General features: G+C 36.4%; 1 protein-coding gene across 1 annotated transcript; it reads right to left on the bottom strand.

Moving 5' to 3' along the window:
* Positions 1 to 17,709: 17,709 nt before the first annotated feature.
* Positions 17,710 to 20,042, bottom strand: LOC110640359 (cyclase-like protein 2). The gene is made up of 6 exons (XM_058151492.1): positions 19,566 to 20,042; positions 19,087 to 19,131; positions 18,721 to 18,793; positions 18,337 to 18,434; positions 18,045 to 18,115; positions 17,710 to 17,963 (listed from the first exon to the last, which is right to left on the bottom strand). The coding sequence occupies exons 1-6, from the start codon at positions 19,999 to 20,001 to the stop codon at positions 17,838 to 17,840; spliced, it is 849 nt and encodes a 282-aa protein (XP_058007475.1). The 5' UTR covers positions 20,002 to 20,042; the 3' UTR covers positions 17,710 to 17,837.
* Positions 20,043 to 20,390: the final 348 nt, after the last annotated feature.

The following is a 20,390-nucleotide window of genomic DNA, read 5'->3' as shown; positions in this document are numbered from 1 at the left end:
ACTTTTTATATGCTCAACACTTTTTGTTTGCTTTCAGAAATGCAAGGTTCAAGATAGTTGACCAATGCTCCACCCGATAATGAGGGTATTGGAGCACGACCCGCTAACCTTGTTATCAGGGAGAGAGCCAGCATAAATGGAAGGGAAGAATTTTCATGAGGTCCTAGAAAGTCCTTTAAAGTCAGTGGGGAGACTGCATATGCACCCATAATGCATGTAAATGCACGAAGGAGTTCTTATGGCTTTTCCTAACAGCATGAGAATCCTGAGTTTGTAGGCATGGGAAGAGTGGGAGAAGATAGTTTTGTGGAAGGAGAAGATGAGTCAGAGTTTATATCTTCTCTGCTGCCAGGACTGGAGTATGGGTTTGAGTATCAATATCCTCAATAGGGAAGTTTTGGAAACCTTGGATTTATGGGTTATCCCCAATATCCTCCTTTCATGCCTTACCCACCTTACTTCATACCATTCAACCCATATCCCATGTACCCTATATAACAGTACCCCCAAAGTTCTTCAACCACCATGGGAACTCAAAATCCTATAGAGGGAGTTATAAGAGAGCAAGTGCCACCACCAACCCTTATAGCCCTTATAGTTCACACACAAGAGACTGAAATAAGTACTAAAGGTAGAGTAAAGATGACAGACTACTTAAAGTTGGAAGCTCCCAAATACAAGGAATGAGATTATCCTTTCGAGTATATTAAGGCAATCAAAATAATAGCCAAAGAATTAGACGCCAGTGATAGTAGACTCATTTAGATGGCTGACTTTACCTTGAAATATAAGAAAGCAATGGATTAGTACAAGTCCTATATTGTTAACAAGGTCGATAATAAAACTTAGTCTCAATTTGTGGCATAATTTACTAATTGGGCTTTCCCAAAAAGCTCTAGGGAACTGAAGGTGGTGGAGTTTGAGTAGTTGAGACAGACCACTAATATGAGTGTTGATGAGTATACAAATAAGTTTGTTGATTTTCAGTAGTATGTGGAGCAGGAGTATGATACTGATAAGAAGAAAGTGAAGAGGTACACTCAGAGGTTGCACTCCAAATACTCTTTATTGATTTTGGCTACAGAAACTCACAATTTCCATTCTATAGTTGATGCTACAAGAAAGATGGAGGCTAGGGCTATCATTGAAGGGAGCCTAGAGTTGAAAAGTAAAAAAGCCAAGCAATCCAACAATTCCTAAGGCTATAGATGTATGGAGGTTTAGTCACTTAACTAAGATTATTTCCTCATCTGCAACTAAGAAAGATAAAGGAGCGAAGTTTGACAAGAAGCAAAAGAAGAATAAGTTCTAGAGTAAAATCAAATCAGGCCTTGCGGTGGAAAGCGAATCTAGTTTAGGATTGGATACCTCTAGTTGTGTTAGATGTGGGAAGCCTCATCGAGGACTTTGTAAGTTTGGAACCTCCCAATGCTACAGGTGTGGTTATGAGGGGCACATGTCTAGGGAGTGTCCTAATATAAAAAGAATGGCTTCTCAACAAATCAGGTCAGGCAGTGTGGCTCAAGTGGTAGTGAGTCAAACTTATGTTGGTCTTTAATCAGGAAGGGGACAAGATAAAGAATGAGGTTCTTCTTCCTCTATGACAGGATCACAAGGGAGGGGTTCGACGGCACCAGTTCGAATTTTTACTATGACACAACTGGAAGCCAATACCTCCAACATTGTGGTGTCAGGTAACCTTTGAATTGGAAGTTTCAATATGCGTGTTTTGATTGATCCTGATACATCTCATTCTTTCATTAAAAGTAGTTCTAAAATTGGGTTTTGTAGTTTGGAGTCTACAATGTCTGTTGCTTATTAGTGGGCCTAAGTATGATCCTTCAGTGATGGAGATGATCTATTATGCTTGTCCAATGATGGTGGAGGATAAATGCTTTCTAGCTGACCTAGTGGTCTTAGAATTGATGGATTTTAATGTCATTCTAGGGATGGATTGGCTCTCAGCCAGTTATGCCACCTTAGACTGTAGGAATAAGGTAGTAAGGTTCAGAGGATAGGATAGATCAGAGGTAATTTTTCAGAGAGATCAAACATCATCAGTGAAGGGGATGATTTCTATGATGCAAGCTAGAAAGATGTAACACCCCTGATTTTTTTATATATTATTATTGGGCTTCGTGTAGGTATCCTCAATTCATGGAATTCGGCTTGTCCGGATGCGTGAATTTCCTATCGAAAAAGTCTCCGAATTGGATCGAGGTTTTGGCTATCCCACCATTGTCAGGCATCCCGAGCGCGTTCCCGAAGTCGGAATCGGTAAAGGTAAACCCGAACCTTGCTTTTTCGTAATTTTTTTGTGCTTAAATAGGATTAAAAATCCATAAAATATTCGTGGTAGCTCAGAAAATTATGATTCTTTTTGCAATAGCCTAGTAATATTGCTAAGGACTGCAGGGCAAAGTTTTAGAATTTTTAAAGCTTGTTTGGGCAGTTTTTGCAAAAATGATCAATTATAAGGACTAAATTGAAATTTTACATATTGTGATGGATGACTGATTTGATGGGCCCATGAGGGGCTGTGTGATGTGATTGAGCTGTGGACATATGGATTGTGAATATAGAAGTGTGTTTTGAGCCATTTTGTATGTTGGGTAGGTCCTAGGTATAGGGGAGACTCTGCCGGATTTTCGGCACGACTTAGGACGTATTTGGTCTTTTTCTTTGTTTGTATGGAGTCAAATTTATTAAATAATTGTAATAAAATTGTCAGGTGAGCCGGGACAGCCTTCTTCCTCCGCCCAGCCGCCACAGTGACCGTTGTCAAGTCTGTGAGTAAAATATTAATTTTAATTGTAATTTTGATATTATTATATGTTCAAGCATGCCCATGCATCACTTATATGCATATATTTATGTAGTTAAACTCTAGGCACGATTTATGTTGCATTCATAACTGTTAGCGTGCCATGGATGTTGTTGTGGTAATTTGGAGCAGTGTGCGTGCGTTGGCGTGCGTGTGATGTAGTGTGGACTATGGATAGGACGGGTAGACACGGCTTGAGATCTTCGCTGGGACCCGGTCCTTCGGGGTAGACACGGCTTGAGTTCTTCGCTGGGACCCCGATTTGGTTATTAAGTGGAAGTCCGAGCTGAGTTCTTCGCTGGCACCAGGTTGGATTTAAGAGAGCTGTATAGGGGATCAGCTCCCATATATTATGATTGATGTTACAGGGTGCGTGAGTGCTCCAAATTTACCTTTTTGATGTTATGATGTGAAAATGTTGTTGATGTTGCATTTCACTCTACAGGGTGCATTAGTTTTAGATAGTTATAGAGATTATGGTTAAAATTGATATTTTACTCTCTGAGTCGAACGCTCACTCCTGTTCAATATTTTTCCAGGCCACAGGAGGATATTTTTGAGGTTAACCTGCTTCCTTTCCTCGCAGGTTGTTTATCAATATTTGTGTAATTTTATTTACTCCTAGAATTTCCGCATGTGTTAGAAATGTTTATTTGATTTGGGTCTGTAAACTAAATTATTATTGTGGACCTGTAAAAATTATTATATGCATGTTTGATGGACTGGATGAGGGAGCTGAGCTCCCATTTATCATTATGATGATATGAGTATGTGGAGGGTGAGCTGAGCTCCCCAATGGATTGTTTATTGTGTTTACAGGTCGGGTGAGTCAAAAACTCCCCGTTGGTAGGTACATTTTATGGCCGGACTCTGTAATGTTGGTTTCTTGAAATTGGGCCCAAATGGGCCTTAGAGTTGGATAAATGAATAGTTAAGGCTTACTACGGGCCTCGGGGGCTTTAGGCTGGCCCAGGTCCTAGTGCCGGTCCGGCCCATAGGTTGGGTCGTGACAAATGTGGTATCAGAGCTTAGGCTCCAGATTCTTAGGGAATGTTCATCTAAAGTGTTGGGAAGTACTAGGAGTCACATGCGGAGTATAGGATTCTATTTCGTCTTTTCCTGTAATTCTTTGTTTCTAGATTCTACGTTATACCTCGGGAAATATAAGATTACCTCAGTTAGTGTCTTGATTTTCGTGGAGTACATAGAAACATGAAATAGATTTAGGAAACTTATTGAGATCTACCTTGGAAACACGTACTCCAATAAATACTATATTTTACAAGTATGGGTGTAACTGGTGTGCCCATTTCGTGCAAGGCACGAGTACATAAAAGTGAGTCTTGAAAGTACAGTTGCCCTAGATAAGGATGAGGATACCATTGCTGGCAGTCATCAGTGGATGACCCAGACAGAATAAGTTTATGATAATAGAAGATTCAAGAGAGATAAGAGATTAAGAGACCTAGTCTGCCAGGACGTATCGTAGTAACTATACAATATTCTCGATGTCCGTAAGTGCAGATTCTGATACCAACATGAGATTATTGTGTAGAGTACTTCCTGTAGTGCTTATGATGAGGATGTTGCGGCGGTCTGCTTTGGTACAAGAATGCGAGCAGTTCTATATCCGCAAAGGAGTTGGGAACTCTTGGTTAGGGATCTAGAGCTAGAATATCGAAGGTCACGGTTGGGTGGTAACTAGAGTCGGTGACGATTACCCTAGCATGAGCTAGAGTTCTGAAGAGTTGCTATCGGACTGCAGGTTTGGACTAGTTGCAAAGTAAAGGTGACACCTATAGAGTGAGACCATCTAGTCTTGGTATGAAATTTTGGATGGTTTTTGCGATGACAAACATTTTGCTTAGAGCTTAGTGAGAATAGTATACCTTGTGTGTATCAAGATGGAATAAAGTACAACCCTACTACCTAGAGAAGGTGAAACTATGAATATATGATTTACTGAGCTATGATATGATAAGAGAGACATTAGTTGGACATGGTTTTGGGCAAGGTGGTAAATGTAGTACCTTTGTTGCAGCAAGTTAGGTATAGTCCTATCTTTTCAGTAGGGATCAAAGTTATTACTAATAATGGTGACCCACAAAATAGTACGGATGGACTGTAGAGTGTGGTAGAGAGTAGTTGGCTCGGGTATCTGGAGAGGATACAAGTTCCATTATAGGAATCATATATAATCAGATCACGATGGATGTAAATCCTTTGAATTGGATGACGGGTTTGGGTGCCCGAAATCTTAAGTTTTGGAATTGAGTAAACATGGAAAATAATAATAATAAAATAATAATAAATAAAATTACTGTAGAATCAGTTCTCGAGGTAGTAAGGGTATTATGTAAGCTAAAGGATAAGAATAGAAATCATACGATAAAGGTATGACTGCAATTTCCTGAGTTCCTTTCTGACTTAATATTGTTCAAACAGTAGTATAATCTAATTATAATAGTGTTAAGAGTAATAAATTAGCGAAGATAAATCACAGAAAGCCAGTAGACAGAGAAAGTGTAGAATGAAAATTGAGATAATTGATTACAGATGCAATGTAATCTAAGTGCTAGTGGGAGTACTAGCTAGAGTGGTCAAAGGACCAAATCTGAGTAGCACATATATATGATAACGCGATAGAGACTCTGAAAGATATAGTTAGCAAGTACAGCTGTTATGTTAGGAAGAAGAATGGAACCAGGGATAGAATAGTCAAGTTCTATTTTGGGTAAGACAAAGGAAATAAATGAAAGGACAACCTAAAGAGCGCATAATAAAAGGAACAAAGTTAAGATATAGGATAGGCTAAGTGTTATTCTTGGCAAGGAGAATGACAAGGATGGAAAACCCAAAATGGGACCACATTAGTGAGAAAAGTGATGGAGGTATGGAATACAATAATAATGAGTAAATGTTAGAAGGTGTGTGATGGTATTGCGGACTACCTAAATAGGTAGAGAAAGAGAAGTTAGTAAGCAGTAAGTTGAATAAAAGTCAGTCTAAGGGATCAAATAGGTATGATGAGAGGAAAAGAATGATAGATAATGACACATAGGTTTTAGGTTAGACTTTTGAGATAGTGAGAAGGTAGTTAGAGGTTCGTTATGAATGTCAGGCAAACATTTTTAGTGTGATCAATGTAATCACTTTGCGGTGAAGCAATAACAACAGAGCAAATGAGGGGTAGAATAAAAAGTAACAAGTATGGATGGTAATAAATCACTAGAAAGTTTAAGGATCAAATTAATGACCATAGATAAGGGTGGAATTAGTGTTGAAAGAATCTATTAGCGAGAGAAATCTTTCAGGATTCAACAAGGGTTAAGGGCACAATATAAATGATGATAGATATGAATCATAGGTCGAGTATAAGTAAAGTTAATAAATTATAAAATATTATGTCAGGAAGGACGATGGTACAGTAAAGGGTTCATGCAGATGATACCTTATAGGTAGAGCACAATTGTGCTAGGAGATGATGAAATTTGAAGAGAGACTAAGAAACATAGGTTAAACGTTATTATATGGACAATCAGGCGTAGTTGAATATAGAGGATATTTTTCTTTCTTTTCAAGTTTAACTCGTGTTTTTGATTCCAGAGCGTTATATAAGGAGCAGAGACTGAGGCAAGGAGACCTAGTTATTTGAGATTTTGATAGGCACCAATTCATATACAATTTCCTGATATGAGAATGACAGTAAGTGCATACCTAGTGTTAAGTATGAAAGGACGATCAGAGTAATGACAGGAGTTAAATTGAGTTAGCTACTAAGGCTTGCGACTGTTTTAAACTATGAGCTAGATGAAGTACTATTTATGGATGAGTTTCAATAGATGAAATTGTTGCTGATGGGTAATTTGAGGTTGAAGTTTAGAAAGCTATGGGTAATTATAAGTGTTACATAAGGTGAAGAATGTGCTGGTAGGAGTAAATCATAGGGTTAGAATTCTCTCAGTAATGAAACTAGTAATCAAGATAAGACTAAGAAATAAAAAGAAAGTTAAAGTTGATGATGGGATAGACATCTTTGAAGGAAAAGGTGTAAGGATGAGATAGGACTAAAATTAAGGAATAAGTACAGCAGGTTGAAAAGATACCAACAATACCAAAAATAGGAAAAGGGAAGTGGATAAGATGCAAATGACAGAAAGAGAGCTCGATAGAGTCAGTTATAATGATGAGGATAAGGAGTGTCTAACCACTGCCCCTGTGTTAACACTACCTATGAGCGGTGAAGGATACACCGTGTACTGTGACACCTTCAGAGTTGGCCTAGGGTGTGTTTTGATGCGGAATGGAAATGTAGTGGTTTATGCTTCAAGGCAGCTGAAGAGGCATGAGCAGAACTATCACACCCATGATTTGGAAATGGCGGCTGTAGTCTTTGCACTAAAAATCTGGAGACACTACATGTATGGTGAAGTGTGCGAGATATACACCGACCATAAGAGTTTGAAGTACATCTTCCAACAGAGGGATTTAAACTTGAGACAGAGGAGATGGATGGAGCTTCTGGAAAACTATGATTGCACCATCCAGTACCACCATGGGAAGGCCAATGTAGTAGCAGATGCTTTAGCGTAAAAATCTTACAGCGGTTTGGCGCACATTTCAGCAGAGAAGAGACCGTTGATTCAGGAAGTACATGAGTTGATGGATCAAGGTTTAATCCTAGATCTTTTAGATGAGGGGGTCTTGTTGGCTCATTTTTCAGTGAGGCCAAACTTGCGAGATAGAGTTAGAGTTTCCCAACACAGAGACCAACAATTAATGAAGATCATAGAAAGAGTACAGCAAGGTGAAGATGGTGAGTTTGGATTTGCCAATGATGGTGCCCTAGTGCAAGGTTCTAGGATATGTGTGCCCGATGTGGACAATCTCAGAGATGAAATCATGCGAGAGGCACACTATACACTGTACAATGTCCACCCAGGTTCCACCAAGATGTACCATGATGTGAAAGATAGCTATTGGTGGAATGTCATGAAGAGAGACATAGCAGACTTTGTGTCCAAGTGCTTGACTTGTCAGAAGGTGAAGTTTGAACACCAGAGACCGTCAGGGAAGTTGCAAGAGCTTCCTATCCCAGAATGAAAGTGGGAAATGATTTCTATGGATTTTGTGACTGGGTTGCCTCGTACCACGCGAGGATATGATTCGATATGGGTAATTGTAAACCGCCTAACCAAATCAGCTCACTTCTTGCCTGTTAAGACTACATATTCTGTGGCACAGTACACCCGGCTCTACATTCGAGAAATAGTCAGATTGCATGGAGTTCCGGCTTCCATAATATTTGACAAAGAGCCCCAGTTCACTTCTCGGTTTTGGAGAAAGTTGTAGGAGGCACTTGGCACACAGTTGAACTTCAGTACGGCTTTCCACCCTCGCATGACGGACAGTTGAAGGACAATCCAAACACTGGAAGACATGCTTCGCATGAGTGTCTTGGATTTTGGAGGTCAATGGGATGATCAGCTAGCTTTGGTGGAGTTTGCCTACAACAACAGTTACCATTCCAGCATAGGGATGGCACCCTATGAGGCACTATATGGAAGAAGGTGTAGGTCTCCTCTGTGTTGGACAGAAATGGGGGAAGCGAAGGTGCATGATGTAGACCTAGTGCAGTACACTTCAGAGATAGTTCCTTTAATCAGGGAACGATTGAAAATAGCTTTCAGTAGGCAGAAGAGTTATGCAGACCCCAGACGAAGGGATGTGGAGTTTGCAGTAGGCGACTATGTATTCTTGAAGGTTTCTCCAATGAAGGGAGTCATGAGATTTGGAAAGAAGGGCAAGTTGGCACCTCGGTATATTGGACCTTTTGAGGTTACTGATAGAGTTGGAGCAGTTGCCTACCGGCTAGAGCTACCACCCAACCTTTCTCACGTTCATCCCGTGTTTCACATCTCCATGCTAAGGAAATATATTCCCGATCCTTCTCATGTACTACAATCGAATGTAATAGAACTAAAGGAGAACTTGACATTTGAGGAGCAACCTGTAGCCATAGTGGACTGCCAAGTGAGACAGCTAAGATCAAAACAGATCCCTATGGTTAAGGTTTTGTAGAGGAGCCAGTCAGTGGAAGAGTGCACCTGGGAGTCAGAACGGGACATGCGTAGCAAGTACCCTTATCTGTTCAATGTGTAATCATGTATTTTATTCTGCCTTGTGTAAAATTCGAGGACGAATTTTCTGTAAGGGGGGAAGAATGTAACACCCCTGATTTTTTTATATTTTATTATTGGGCTTCGTGTAGGTATCCTCAATTCGCGAAAATTCAGCTTGTCGGATGCGTGAATTTCCGGCATGCAGACCAGCTACCGAAAAAGTCTCCGAATTGGATCGAGGTTTTGGCTATCCCACCATTGTCAGGCATCCCGAGCGCGTTCCCGAAGTCGGAATCGGCAAAGGTAAACCCGAACCTTGCTTTTTCGTAATTTTTTTTGTGCTTAAATAGGATTAAAAATCCATAAAATATTCGTGGTAGCTCAGAAAATTATGATTCTTTTTGCAATAGCCAAGTAATATTGCTAAGGACCGCAGGGCAAAGTTTTAGAATTTTTAAAGCTTGTTTGGGCAGTTTTTGCAAAAATGATCAATTATAAGGACTAAATTGAAATTTTACATATTGTGATGGATGACTGATTTGATGGGCCCATGAGGGGCTGTGTGATGTGATTGAGTTGTGGACATATGGATTGTGAATATAGAAGTGTGTTTTGAGCCATTTTGCAGGTTGGGTAGGTCCTAGGTATAGGGGAGACTCTGCCGGATTTTCGGCACGACTTAGGACGTATTTGGTCTTTTTCTTTGTTTGTATGGAGTCAAATTTATTAAATAATTGTAATAAAATTGTCGTGAGCTGACACCTTCTTCCTCCGCCCAGCCGCCACAGTGACCGTTGTCAAGTCTGTGAGTAAAATATTAATTTTAATTGTAATTTCGATATTATTATATGTTCAAGCATGCCCATGCATCACTTATATGCATATATTTATGTAGTTAAACTCTAGGCACGATTTATGTTGCATTCATAACTGTTAGCGTGCCATGGATGTTGTTGTGGTAATTTGGAGCGGTGTGCGTGCGTTGGCGTGCGTGTGATGTAGTGTGGACTATGGATAGGACGGGTAGACACAGCTTGAGATCTTCGCTGGGACCCGGTCCTTCGGGGTAGACACGGCTTGAGTTCTTTGCTGGGACCCCGATTTGGTTATTAAGTGGAAGTCCGAGCTGAGTTCTTCGCTGGCACCAGGTTGGATTTAAGAGAGCTGTATAGGGGATCAGCTCCCATATATTATGATTGATGTTACAGGGTGCGTGAGTGCTCCAAATTTACCTTTTTGATGTTATGATGTGAAAATGTTGTTGATGTTGCATTTCACTCTACAGGGTGCATTAGTTTTAGATAGTTATAGAGATTATGGTTAAAATTGATATTTTACTCTCTGAGTCGAACGCTCACTCCTGTTCAATATTTTTTCAGGCCACAGGAGGATATTTTTGAGATTAACCTGCTTCCTTTCCTCGCAGGTTGTTTATCAATATTTGTGTAATTTTATTTACTCCTAGAATTTCCGCATGTGTTAGAAATGTTTATTTGATTTGGGTCTGTAAACTAAATTATTATTGTGGACCTGTAAAAATTATTATATGCATGTTTGATGGACTGGATGAGGGAGCTGAGCTCCCATTTATCATTATGATGATATGAGTATGTGGAGGGTGAGCTGAGCTCCCCAATGGATTGTTTATTGTGTTTACAGGTCGGGTGAGTCAAAAACTCCCCGTTGGTAGGTACATTTTATGGCCGAACTCTGTCCGGTTGGTTTCTTGAAATTGGGCCCAAATGGGCCTTAGAGTTGGGTAAATGAATAGTTAAGGCTTACTACGGGCCTCGGAGGCTTTAGGCTGGCCCAGGTCCTAGTGCCGGTCCGGCCCATAGGTTGGGTCGTGACAAAAGATGCTCTGAAAAGAATGTAAAGAGTTCCTAGCCCATGTTAAAAAGCTTGTGGATATTAGAAGTGGACTGGGATTAGTTCCTGTGGTAAGAAAGTTTTCAGATGTGTTTCTAGAAGAACTATCTAGGTTGCCACCTAAAAGAGAGATAGATTTTGAGATTGATCTCGTGTTAGGTACCATGCCCATAACTATTCCTCCTTACAAGATGGCTCTTATAGAGTTGAGAGAGTTAGAACAGTTGCAGGAATTAGTGGATAAGGGATTCATTCGACCAGGTACTTTTACTTAGGTTGTGCTACTATTATTTATAAATAAGAATGATGGATCCTTGAGGCTGTGCTTTGACTATAGGCAGTTGAATAAGGTTATTATGAAGAACAAGTATCCTCTGCCCTGTATTGATGGCTTGTTTGATCAACTAGCTAGAGCTAGTTATTTTTCAAAGATATATTTGAGGTATATATATCACCAATTGAGGATTAAAGAGACATAAATTTTGAAGACTGCCTTTCAGATTAGATACAGGCATTATGAGCTTCTTGTGATGCCATTTGGGTTAACAAATGCCCTAGTTGCATTCATAGATCTCATGAACAAGGTGTTCAAGCCTTATCTAGATCACTTTGTAATCGTTTTTATTGATGGCATACTAATGTATGCCATAAGTCCTGAAGAGCATGCACAACATCTAACAATGGTTCTTCAAACATTGAGGGAGCATCAATTATATGCCAAGTTCTCTAAGTGTGAGTTTTACCTAAAAAGTATATACTTCTTGGGCCATATAGTGTCAGAGAATAAACTACTAGGTGCATCCTCTAGCCAAGCTTAGTTGATCAATCTCATGCTAAAGGTTACACAGTGGATCTTAAGAAGGTTGAAGTAGTGGCAAATTGGTCAAGGCTGACTATAGTGACTCTAATCAAAAGTTTCCTAGGTTTAATAGGCTATTATAGGAGATTACTTGATTTCTTTAAGATAGCTACTCCAATGACTAGGTTAAGATAGCTACTCCAATGACTAGGTTAACTTAGAAAAATAAGAAGTTTGAATGGAGTGATGAATGTGAGGAGAGCTTTTAGAAGCTTAAGGAGTGTCTGATTTCAGCATTAATACTAGCTCTACCTACAGGCAATGAAGATTTCATGGTTTACTATGATGCCTCCAGAGTGGATTTGTGATGTGTTGTTATGTAGAATAGAAGAGTAATAGCTTATGCTTCAAGATAATTGAAGAAGCATGAAGCTAATTACCCCACTCATGGCTTAAAAATGGCAGCCATAGTATTTGTCCTAAAGATGTAGAGGCATTATCTTTATGGAGCGAAATGTGAGATTTTCACAAACCATAAGAGTCTCTAGTATATCTTTAAGCAAAAAATGCTAAATCTCAGATAGAGGAGGTAGGTAGAACTGCTCAGTGATTATGATTATACAATCTAGTACCATTCAGGAAAGGCAAAGTTGTTGTAGATGCTCTTAGCCAATAATCATTTGACAGTTTGGCTCATATATCAGTAGAAAGACAGCCTATCTTGAAGGAGTTGCACCAGCTAATTGGAGAAGGGTTGCAGCTGGAGTTATCAATTAAGGGTACTTGGATATCTCAGATGAAGGTAACACTAGTGTACCTAAGGTAAATAATAAAGAAAAAACCTGAAGTCCTTGAGCTGGTAAAGATAGTAAAAGCGGTACAAAAAGATAAGATCAATGAGTTTCGTTTCAATGGAAAGGAGTGTTAAAGTATGGCATCAAGTTGTGTGTACCAAATGACATCAAACTCAAGGGAGACATTATGAGAGATGCTCATAATGCTAGGTATAGTATGCACCCTAGAGCCACCAAAATGTATCAATATTTAAAAAAGATATATTGGTGGCCTTCTATAAAAAAAGAGATTGCACAATTTGTATCTGCTTGTTAGGTCTGTCAGAGAGTGAAGCTAAAGCATTAGAGGCTATCAGGAAAGCTTAACCCACTATCCATTCCAGAGTGAAAATGGAAAAATGTGGCCATGGACTTTATTGTGGGGTTACTAGTAGCCCCCAATAGAAATGACTCGATATGAGTTATAGTGGGCAAGTTGACCAAGACTGCTCACTTTATACCTGTTAGAGCAAACTATTCTGTGGATAAGTTAGCTCAAGTTTACTGGCAGAGATAATAAAGTTGCATGGAACTCCAGTGACAATAATCTCTAACACAGGACTGTAGTTCACATCAAGGTTTTAGCGCTATCTTCAAAATGAGTTAGGCACTAGGTTAGACTTCAGCATGGCTTTTCATCCTTAGACAGATGGATATTTACAAAGGACAATACAGACTTTAGAAGATATACTGAGGATGTGTGTACTTAACTTTGTAGGATCGTGGAAAAAGTACCTTCCCTAGTTGAGATTGCATACAACAATAGCTATCACTCTAACATCAAAATGGCACCACATAAAGCTCTATATGGGAGGAAATATAGGTCTCCTGTGTATTTGGAAGAAGTAGGTGAAAGAGCTTTAGCAAGAGCAAAGTTGGTGGAAATCACCAATTAAGCCATGCCTTTAATCAGGGCAAGGTGAAAGACAGTAGCCAGTTGACAGAAGAGCTATGCTAATATCCATAGGAGAGAAGTGATTTTCCAGGAAGGAGACATGGTGCTTATGAAGGTATCTTCAATAAAGAGTGTTATCCACTTTGAAAAGAGAGGCAAACTAGCTCCGAGATATATTGGAATATATAAAGTGCTGCAAAGGGTCGAGAATGTATCTTCTAAGTTAGCTTTGCCACTAGAAATGGAAAGAATCCATCCGGTGTTCCATGTTTCTATGTTGAGAAAGTTCGTGTTAAATCCGAACAAGATTATAAGTGAACTAGAGATGAAAATTTTAAAAGATCATTCTTATGTTAAACAACCCATTCGGATCGTGGATACTCAGATAAGGAAGCTGAGGAATAAGAAGATACCTATGGTCAAGGTGTTATGGAATCCCCATAACATGGAATAGTGCATGTGGAAAACTTGTGACTCCATGATACAATAATATCCCCACCTTTTTTAGGTATGTTATGTAAGTTATATTTGTTATGTGTTTGTTTTAACATTCGAAGACGAATGTTCTTAAGGGGGGAGAATGTAATAACCTCTATTTTCAATGTCAGAATATCTATCCTTGATGGAATATTCTAGTAAAAATTTAAAATTTCACAGATAAGAGAGTGGTAGTAAGATGTGAAAATATATTTATATATGTGTGTTTGAGGTATTCAAAATGTATTTAAAAAATGAAAAATATTTTAAAGGTTTTTATCTCTAAGTTTATAAGTTGTTGTTTTGGGCAAAAGGAATATTAGTAGCCGAAGTCCTTTTTATGATTCAAATGCCAATTGGACAAAACGGACTTTGGCAGCCAAAAGCATAGCTTCTAGCAGCCGAAAGTCCTTTGACTATCAACGGTAAAAAAGGAAACAAGGCTCATATTTCTGCCTAAAATACTTGCATTTTCTATTCTTCTCCCTCTCTCTCTCTCAACTGCTGAAGTACAAAATGAGCTCTTTAAAGAGATTTTCTTGAGTTTTTCAAAATTTAGATGTGGATTCTTCCATTTAGAAGTTTGGGACAGTAGATTCAAGCTTTAGGGGCTTTGATTTTCTCAACTCTAAGCTCCAAGAAAAGAGGTAACATTCTTTTCTTTTTGATCTAATAGGTAGATCTAAGAAAGTTGACGAGAGGTTAGGTTTATATAACGTCAATTTCATGTAAAGTTTTAAAAATTTTATGCATGTTAGGGTTAGGATTTTGTGATTTATATTGAAATTACATGTTTTGTTATTAGGTTAGCTATGTTTAAGTTTTATGGGCCTTAAATAGCGAGTTCCACTTGATAGATTTGAGAGAATCCTCATGTATGTTATGTTGGGTTTAGTGAAAACCTAGGATTTGAGTTTTTTGTTGATGTATGTGGGTATTAAACATTACTTCAAGTTGTTTTAGACCCTAGATGAGTATATATATTTGGTTTGAGTTTTTAAACTTTGGAGTGAGTTTGGGTATTAAAGGAAAAAGGATTCTGTAGGTTTTCAACTTGGGAATTCTTAAAATTTCCAAATTCAGCTATTGGAAACCATAGTTTTGATAGCCAAAGCATGCAGTTTCTCAGGAAAATTTAGAAATTTTTTAGGTTCGATAGCCAAAGTCAAAGACTTTGGTAGCTGCAGTGGCTACTACCCAAAATGGGCACCCAATGTTCTAAGGTTCAATAGTTAAAGCCTAAGACTCTGGCAGTCAAACTTGATTCTGCCCATTTTATTCTCTTTTGATTCTAAGGTTCCAAAACCTAATTTCATGATTCTTAAGGGCCTAGAATAAATTGTTTATTATGTGTATAGAGTTTTAGAGCCTTGTATAATTTTCTAGAGTATGATTTTATATGATCAGGCTTAAGGGACTTAGAAGGTAAAGGATCCGAGGATAGCAACCGTTGGAGTTAGGTGGTTGATAGGCTATAAGAGGTGAGTAATTCTAACTTTAATAAATGTGAACTTTTCAAATTTAATTTATAATCATTCTCATGCATCATGTCATATTTATTTAGGATGTATGTATTTAGAACACAAAGATAATGCATAATTACATAATTGTTGTTGGTGCATTGATAGATGATGAATGACCCACTGACTCCTCCCATGTTTATGACTATGTTATGCTATGTATATTGTGGATCTACAAAAATTCCATGAGGAGATCTTTAAGATCCCTCGTCAGGGGAGATCTTTACGATGTCTTGGGTGCATGATGCATGTCATATTTTAAGTGAAAGTCCTGAGGAATCTCTGTATGACCGGGCACATTAGATTTAGAGAGTCACTAGTGACAAGTCCATCCTATGTGAAATATTTATGATGTGAAAATTCGAATAATGTATTACATATTTATGAAATGAATGATATAATTAATGTTGATTAGTTTACTCACTGATCTTGTTTAAGCTGACCCCTTTCCCCTAAACCCTGGGTGCAAGTTTGCAGGATTAGAAGAGTTTTTTGAAGAGAGGTCATCAAGGACAGTTTTAGCACTTGTCTTTATGTATGATGTATAGATAGACGGACATATAAAATGTGAATGGATAGTGTTGTATTGGTAATTATAGAAAATTAGAATTATGTAACATATTAAGTATGAGTAAAGATGTTTATGTTAACTCTTTTGGCAGTGTATATGAGAAACCATTATGCTTTAATTATTTTCTATGTATATTAAGATTCAAATTATGAATTACTTTTATGTTAAAAATGTTTATGTATGGATAAAAAAACTAAAATGTAATGGTTTATTTATATGCTCAAGTGTTAATAATACACATGTTAAAGGTACGTCCACAGGTTTTAGGTTTGCTACAAATTTTGGTAGCATTAAACTGATCCGATCTCTAGTGCTGGTAACGGTCCCCTGGCTGGGTCATTACATATTATATATAATTAAGTATGAATATATTTTTTATTAGATTTTAATTAGAGTTATAATTTAAAATTATATAATTTAAAAATAACTCTAATAATGAATGAAAGCTTATTATTATTATTAGAGAATTTACTATCTAGTTACTAGGTTTTACCTCTAATCACAAAATGATCCTTGTATTTTAGATATTAAACTATTTAGTCCCTAATTGTTTTCATCAAAGTCCTTGGTCCAATTAAAAGCAATCTATCATTAGTTTGAAGCGAAAAAAAGATAATTATATCTTTTATTTAATTATAAAATAAATTTCTAAAATTGAAAAGAATTAAAAAAAAGGCAAAAGGCAAATTTGATAATTTAAAATAAAAGATATATTAATTTGATATCCTTTTTTTTGTATATCTTAAATAAAAAAAATTGATCATTTTTATGTATATCTTAAATGTTTATATATCATTTAAAACATTAAAAATAAAATTTGATAAATAAATTATATATATATATTTTTAGAAAAATAAATTACATAGTTACTTAAATTCTTTTTAAATATATTAAGTTGAAATATAAAATTGATCTCAATTTTATTCTTTTATAATTTACCACTTTATGAGCATGTAGCTTCATTATTGTATTAGACCCATCAAAAAAAATTTTCTAGCTCCACCCGGGTTTAGTGGTCTGTCTATGTGGATTAATGCTAATGGTTGATTGAAGCTAAGTGTTGGATTTCACTACTGAAGCTGTTAAGAGTGGTCCTGTTTTTGGTGGAATTGAGATGGTGGCTGTGATGTCAAATAGCGATGATGATGTTGATTATATCTGTATTTGTGTAGCCAATAACTTTGTTAAGCACTGCCATTCTCTCTTTTTCTTGTTTCATTAGTTTTGTGAGACTGTATCTTCCTATTGAATTAGTTTCCTTTATCTCTTCAATTTCAATTAGTTTATTGAAATTAAAATTACGTAATTTGTGGGCATGAATTTGTGAACGTGGAAATTGAAATCGAAGTTATGGAACTTATGAGCATTGAAGTTGAAATTATAATTGAAGAGACAGAACAAGGGAGAGGAGAGATAAAGATGAGAAAGGAGAAATTAATATGGGGAAGAGAGAAATCTGGAGAGAGAAACAGTAAAAAGAGAGGGAGGGAAAGAAAAATAATAGGCAGAGAGGGAGAGGGCATTTAGTCATTTAAAGGTTTTCTGTCTCCTTCCATGCTAGACTAATAGTAAATTGATTTTAATTTGATGGAACGACTTTTGATTTTGATGGAAGTAAACGTTATCGACAAAATCATTCAATTTTTAAAATGCAGGAATTAAATAATAATTAATAATAAAATATAAGAATTAATAATAAATTTTTTTATTATTATTATTATCATTATTATTAAGGTAAGTGGGACAAAATATTGTTGATTTGCATGTTTATCACAGAGTTGATCAACAATTCAACCCAATTCGATAATAAAGGCTTAAATTCCATAATTTATTTTTATAGTAAAAGCACAAAGTCCATGATTTATTTCCATAACAAAGGCACAAAGTCCAGGTTACGCTTTCACATAGAATCACAGGCCTGCAAATTTCAACTCATAAGAATGCATCTTGTTGGTGTTCCCTCAGCACCAAGCACCCTTATGGGCAAGCAATGGAGATCATATATTCCTGCTGTAACCTTGTCAAGGTTTAGGCCCTCCACAACAACAATTTTCTGTAAATTTTTCACAGTTTTAGAATTAATATCTATGTCAAGTAAAAAAAGAAAAAAAGAAAAAAACTTTATGATTCATACTCTGCTTCTCAATAATGCTTGATGCGTTGGAACGGCATCGTTGTAGGAAGCAATAGACAAGTAATCAATGCCTATATTTTGCAACACAAAATTCATCAGTAAATATTTGAATGCTGTAGTGATTTTTAAAATTGTGAGATATTAAATTCAAGTCCCAGTTAGAAATAATTATCATAAAAAAAGTTAAATATATGGATTGAGGAAATTTTCCTACTCAGTGGAAATTATTTCCAAGACTAGTAAAATAAAAGCAAAACACTGAAATGAAAAACACAATCTAATTTAATCTTACCAACAAGCTTGATATTTGTGTTATCTACAATCCATTCTGCGCCATCCTTCATGATCCCAACATAGTCTGAATGGAACTCACTTTGGTGCATAAGCTTCCTGAAAAAGAGTCATTTAAAAAAAAATGAAAAATAAATTGTTCCATATTCTAGATTCACTGTTACTTTTTGTAAAGCAGCAGGCCATATCTCACAGTTAGAATTATTGGGTTTGGGGGCTTCCTATGTGAATGTATATTATTTATCAATCATTTAAAAATAATAAAAAAATATCATATAATAGTAATAATTAAAAAAAAAAAATTATCTGGATATGTTAAATATTTTAGGTCCCAAACAGCTGAATGGGGCTAAAAATTTGAGTATAGATATAAATAAGAATTTACCTATCAGTGTTTAAAGTTCTGAAAAGAACACGACCTATTCCTTGGGGAATTCGCAAGTTCTGCATTACTTCAGCTGTGATAACAACCATAATTTATCAGAATTAATATAATTCAGTAGGAATTAATCAGGAGCTGAGGGCAACCCAGCTTGATTATTCGAGGCTTTAGTGCTAGTAGAGTTTTCTTTAAGACTGAGAAGTTTTGAGTTTAAATTTTAATTGAAATTAATAGTTTAGAAATAATAATTAATAATAATTGTATAAATAGCAGCTAGTTTAGAATTAGATAATGTGTGAAAATCAATATGAGAATACCTTAATATTGAATTAAAAGGAATTGAACAAATAAGAACAAATTAAAACGTACCAGTAATGTTACTATTCCTAGGAACATCAACTACCAGCGCCGGACCTGTTTAACAAAATTACAGAAGAAATAAATACACATAATAATCATTAGATTGAGAGATTATGCAAATATTTCACGTAAAGCCCATTGGAAGAAGTAAAGAAAGTAAGATTCTATAAATAAAATTTTTTAAAATAATATATATATATATATATATATATATATATATAAAAAATTGAATGCATTTATATTCAAAAGCATTGAGTTAAAGCATTAACATAGAAACAAGAAAGGAATGAAAGAGAAAAGGGGATGAAGAACTGTTAATTACCATTGAGAGTCTTCAGATTAAGAGTACTTGTGTCATACCCTTATATATATATATATATATATATATATAATTGAATGCATGTATATTCAAAAGCATTGAGTTAAAGCATTAACATAGAAACAAGAAAGGAATGAAAGAGAATAGGGGATGAAGAACTGTTAATTACCATTGAGAGTCTTCAGATTAAGAGTACTTGTGTCATACCCTTTTTCATAGTATTCTTCAAAAAAATGAGAAGGTGCATCAACATGTGTTCCAGTGTGGGAAGGAAGCTTCATCTCAGAAACATAACAATCTGAACCACTTTTCATGCTCTCAGTCACCGTTACCACTTCGCCCATCCCATCCGGAGCACCCCATTTTGGCATTCCAGGATAGATCAAGTGGGTAATATCAAAGATTTTACCATTATAATAAACATCTCTTCTGACCGGCGGGTCGGGATTGGGAATATCGACCGGTGGCTGGACTTGAGGTTTCAGAGTTAGTACCCCTTCATCCAGAGAAAGTACTGCAATGGTTAGCACCCCCGTCCAAAGTTGCAATAGAAGCATGAGTTGGACTCCTCTTTTGTTTCCAGCCATAGGAAGGATCGATGGCATCCTTTAGTATGAAGAAATGAAGCAAATGCGTATGCTTTACATTGAGGGCTTTTTATTAGCAAAATAAAATTTGATAAACATAATTATTTTAAATTAACGCTAATTTAAACGAATTAACCATTCTATTGATGAAATGAAACCTCAAAATTAAATTATTTTTCATAAAAAATTAAATACAAGAATTAATGCATGTGTTTTTATCAGGAAAAATATCTTTTTAACGTATGCGAACAAATACTGTTTTCCTAGGGAAAAGCAACTCAATAAGCAAAATTAACAAGATACATAAATTCCGAAAAACTCTCCTGTCCTACTTTCTCCTCTTTTGCTCTTTTCTCTCATTTTTTTTTCTTTTCATATTTTTTTTTATTACTAATAAGTTTCTCATA

Source organism: Hevea brasiliensis, chromosome 8 (assembly GCF_030052815.1).
Source record: "Hevea brasiliensis isolate MT/VB/25A 57/8 chromosome 8, ASM3005281v1, whole genome shotgun sequence".
In the NCBI taxonomy this organism is placed as follows: Eukaryota; Viridiplantae; Streptophyta; class Magnoliopsida; order Malpighiales; family Euphorbiaceae; genus Hevea; species Hevea brasiliensis.
This window is presented reverse-complemented; position numbering and strand designations above follow the sequence as displayed.

What these genes read in the sequence shown, in the direction of transcription:
- LOC110640359 (XM_058151492.1), bottom strand. Translation starts at nt 20,001, where the DNA reads ATGCCATCGATCCTTCCTATGGCTGGAAACAAAAGAGGAGTCCAACTC. An exon ending in TAATCTGAAGACTCTCAATG is followed by an intron (nt 19,132 to 19,565) that starts GTAATTAACAGT and finishes TTTGTTAAACAG; the next exon opens with GTCCGGCGCTGGTAGTTGAT. An exon ending in AAGCATTATTGAGAAGCAGA is followed by an intron (nt 17,964 to 18,044) that starts GTATGAATCATA and finishes AAAAATTTACAG; the next exon opens with AAAATTGTTGTTGTGGAGGG.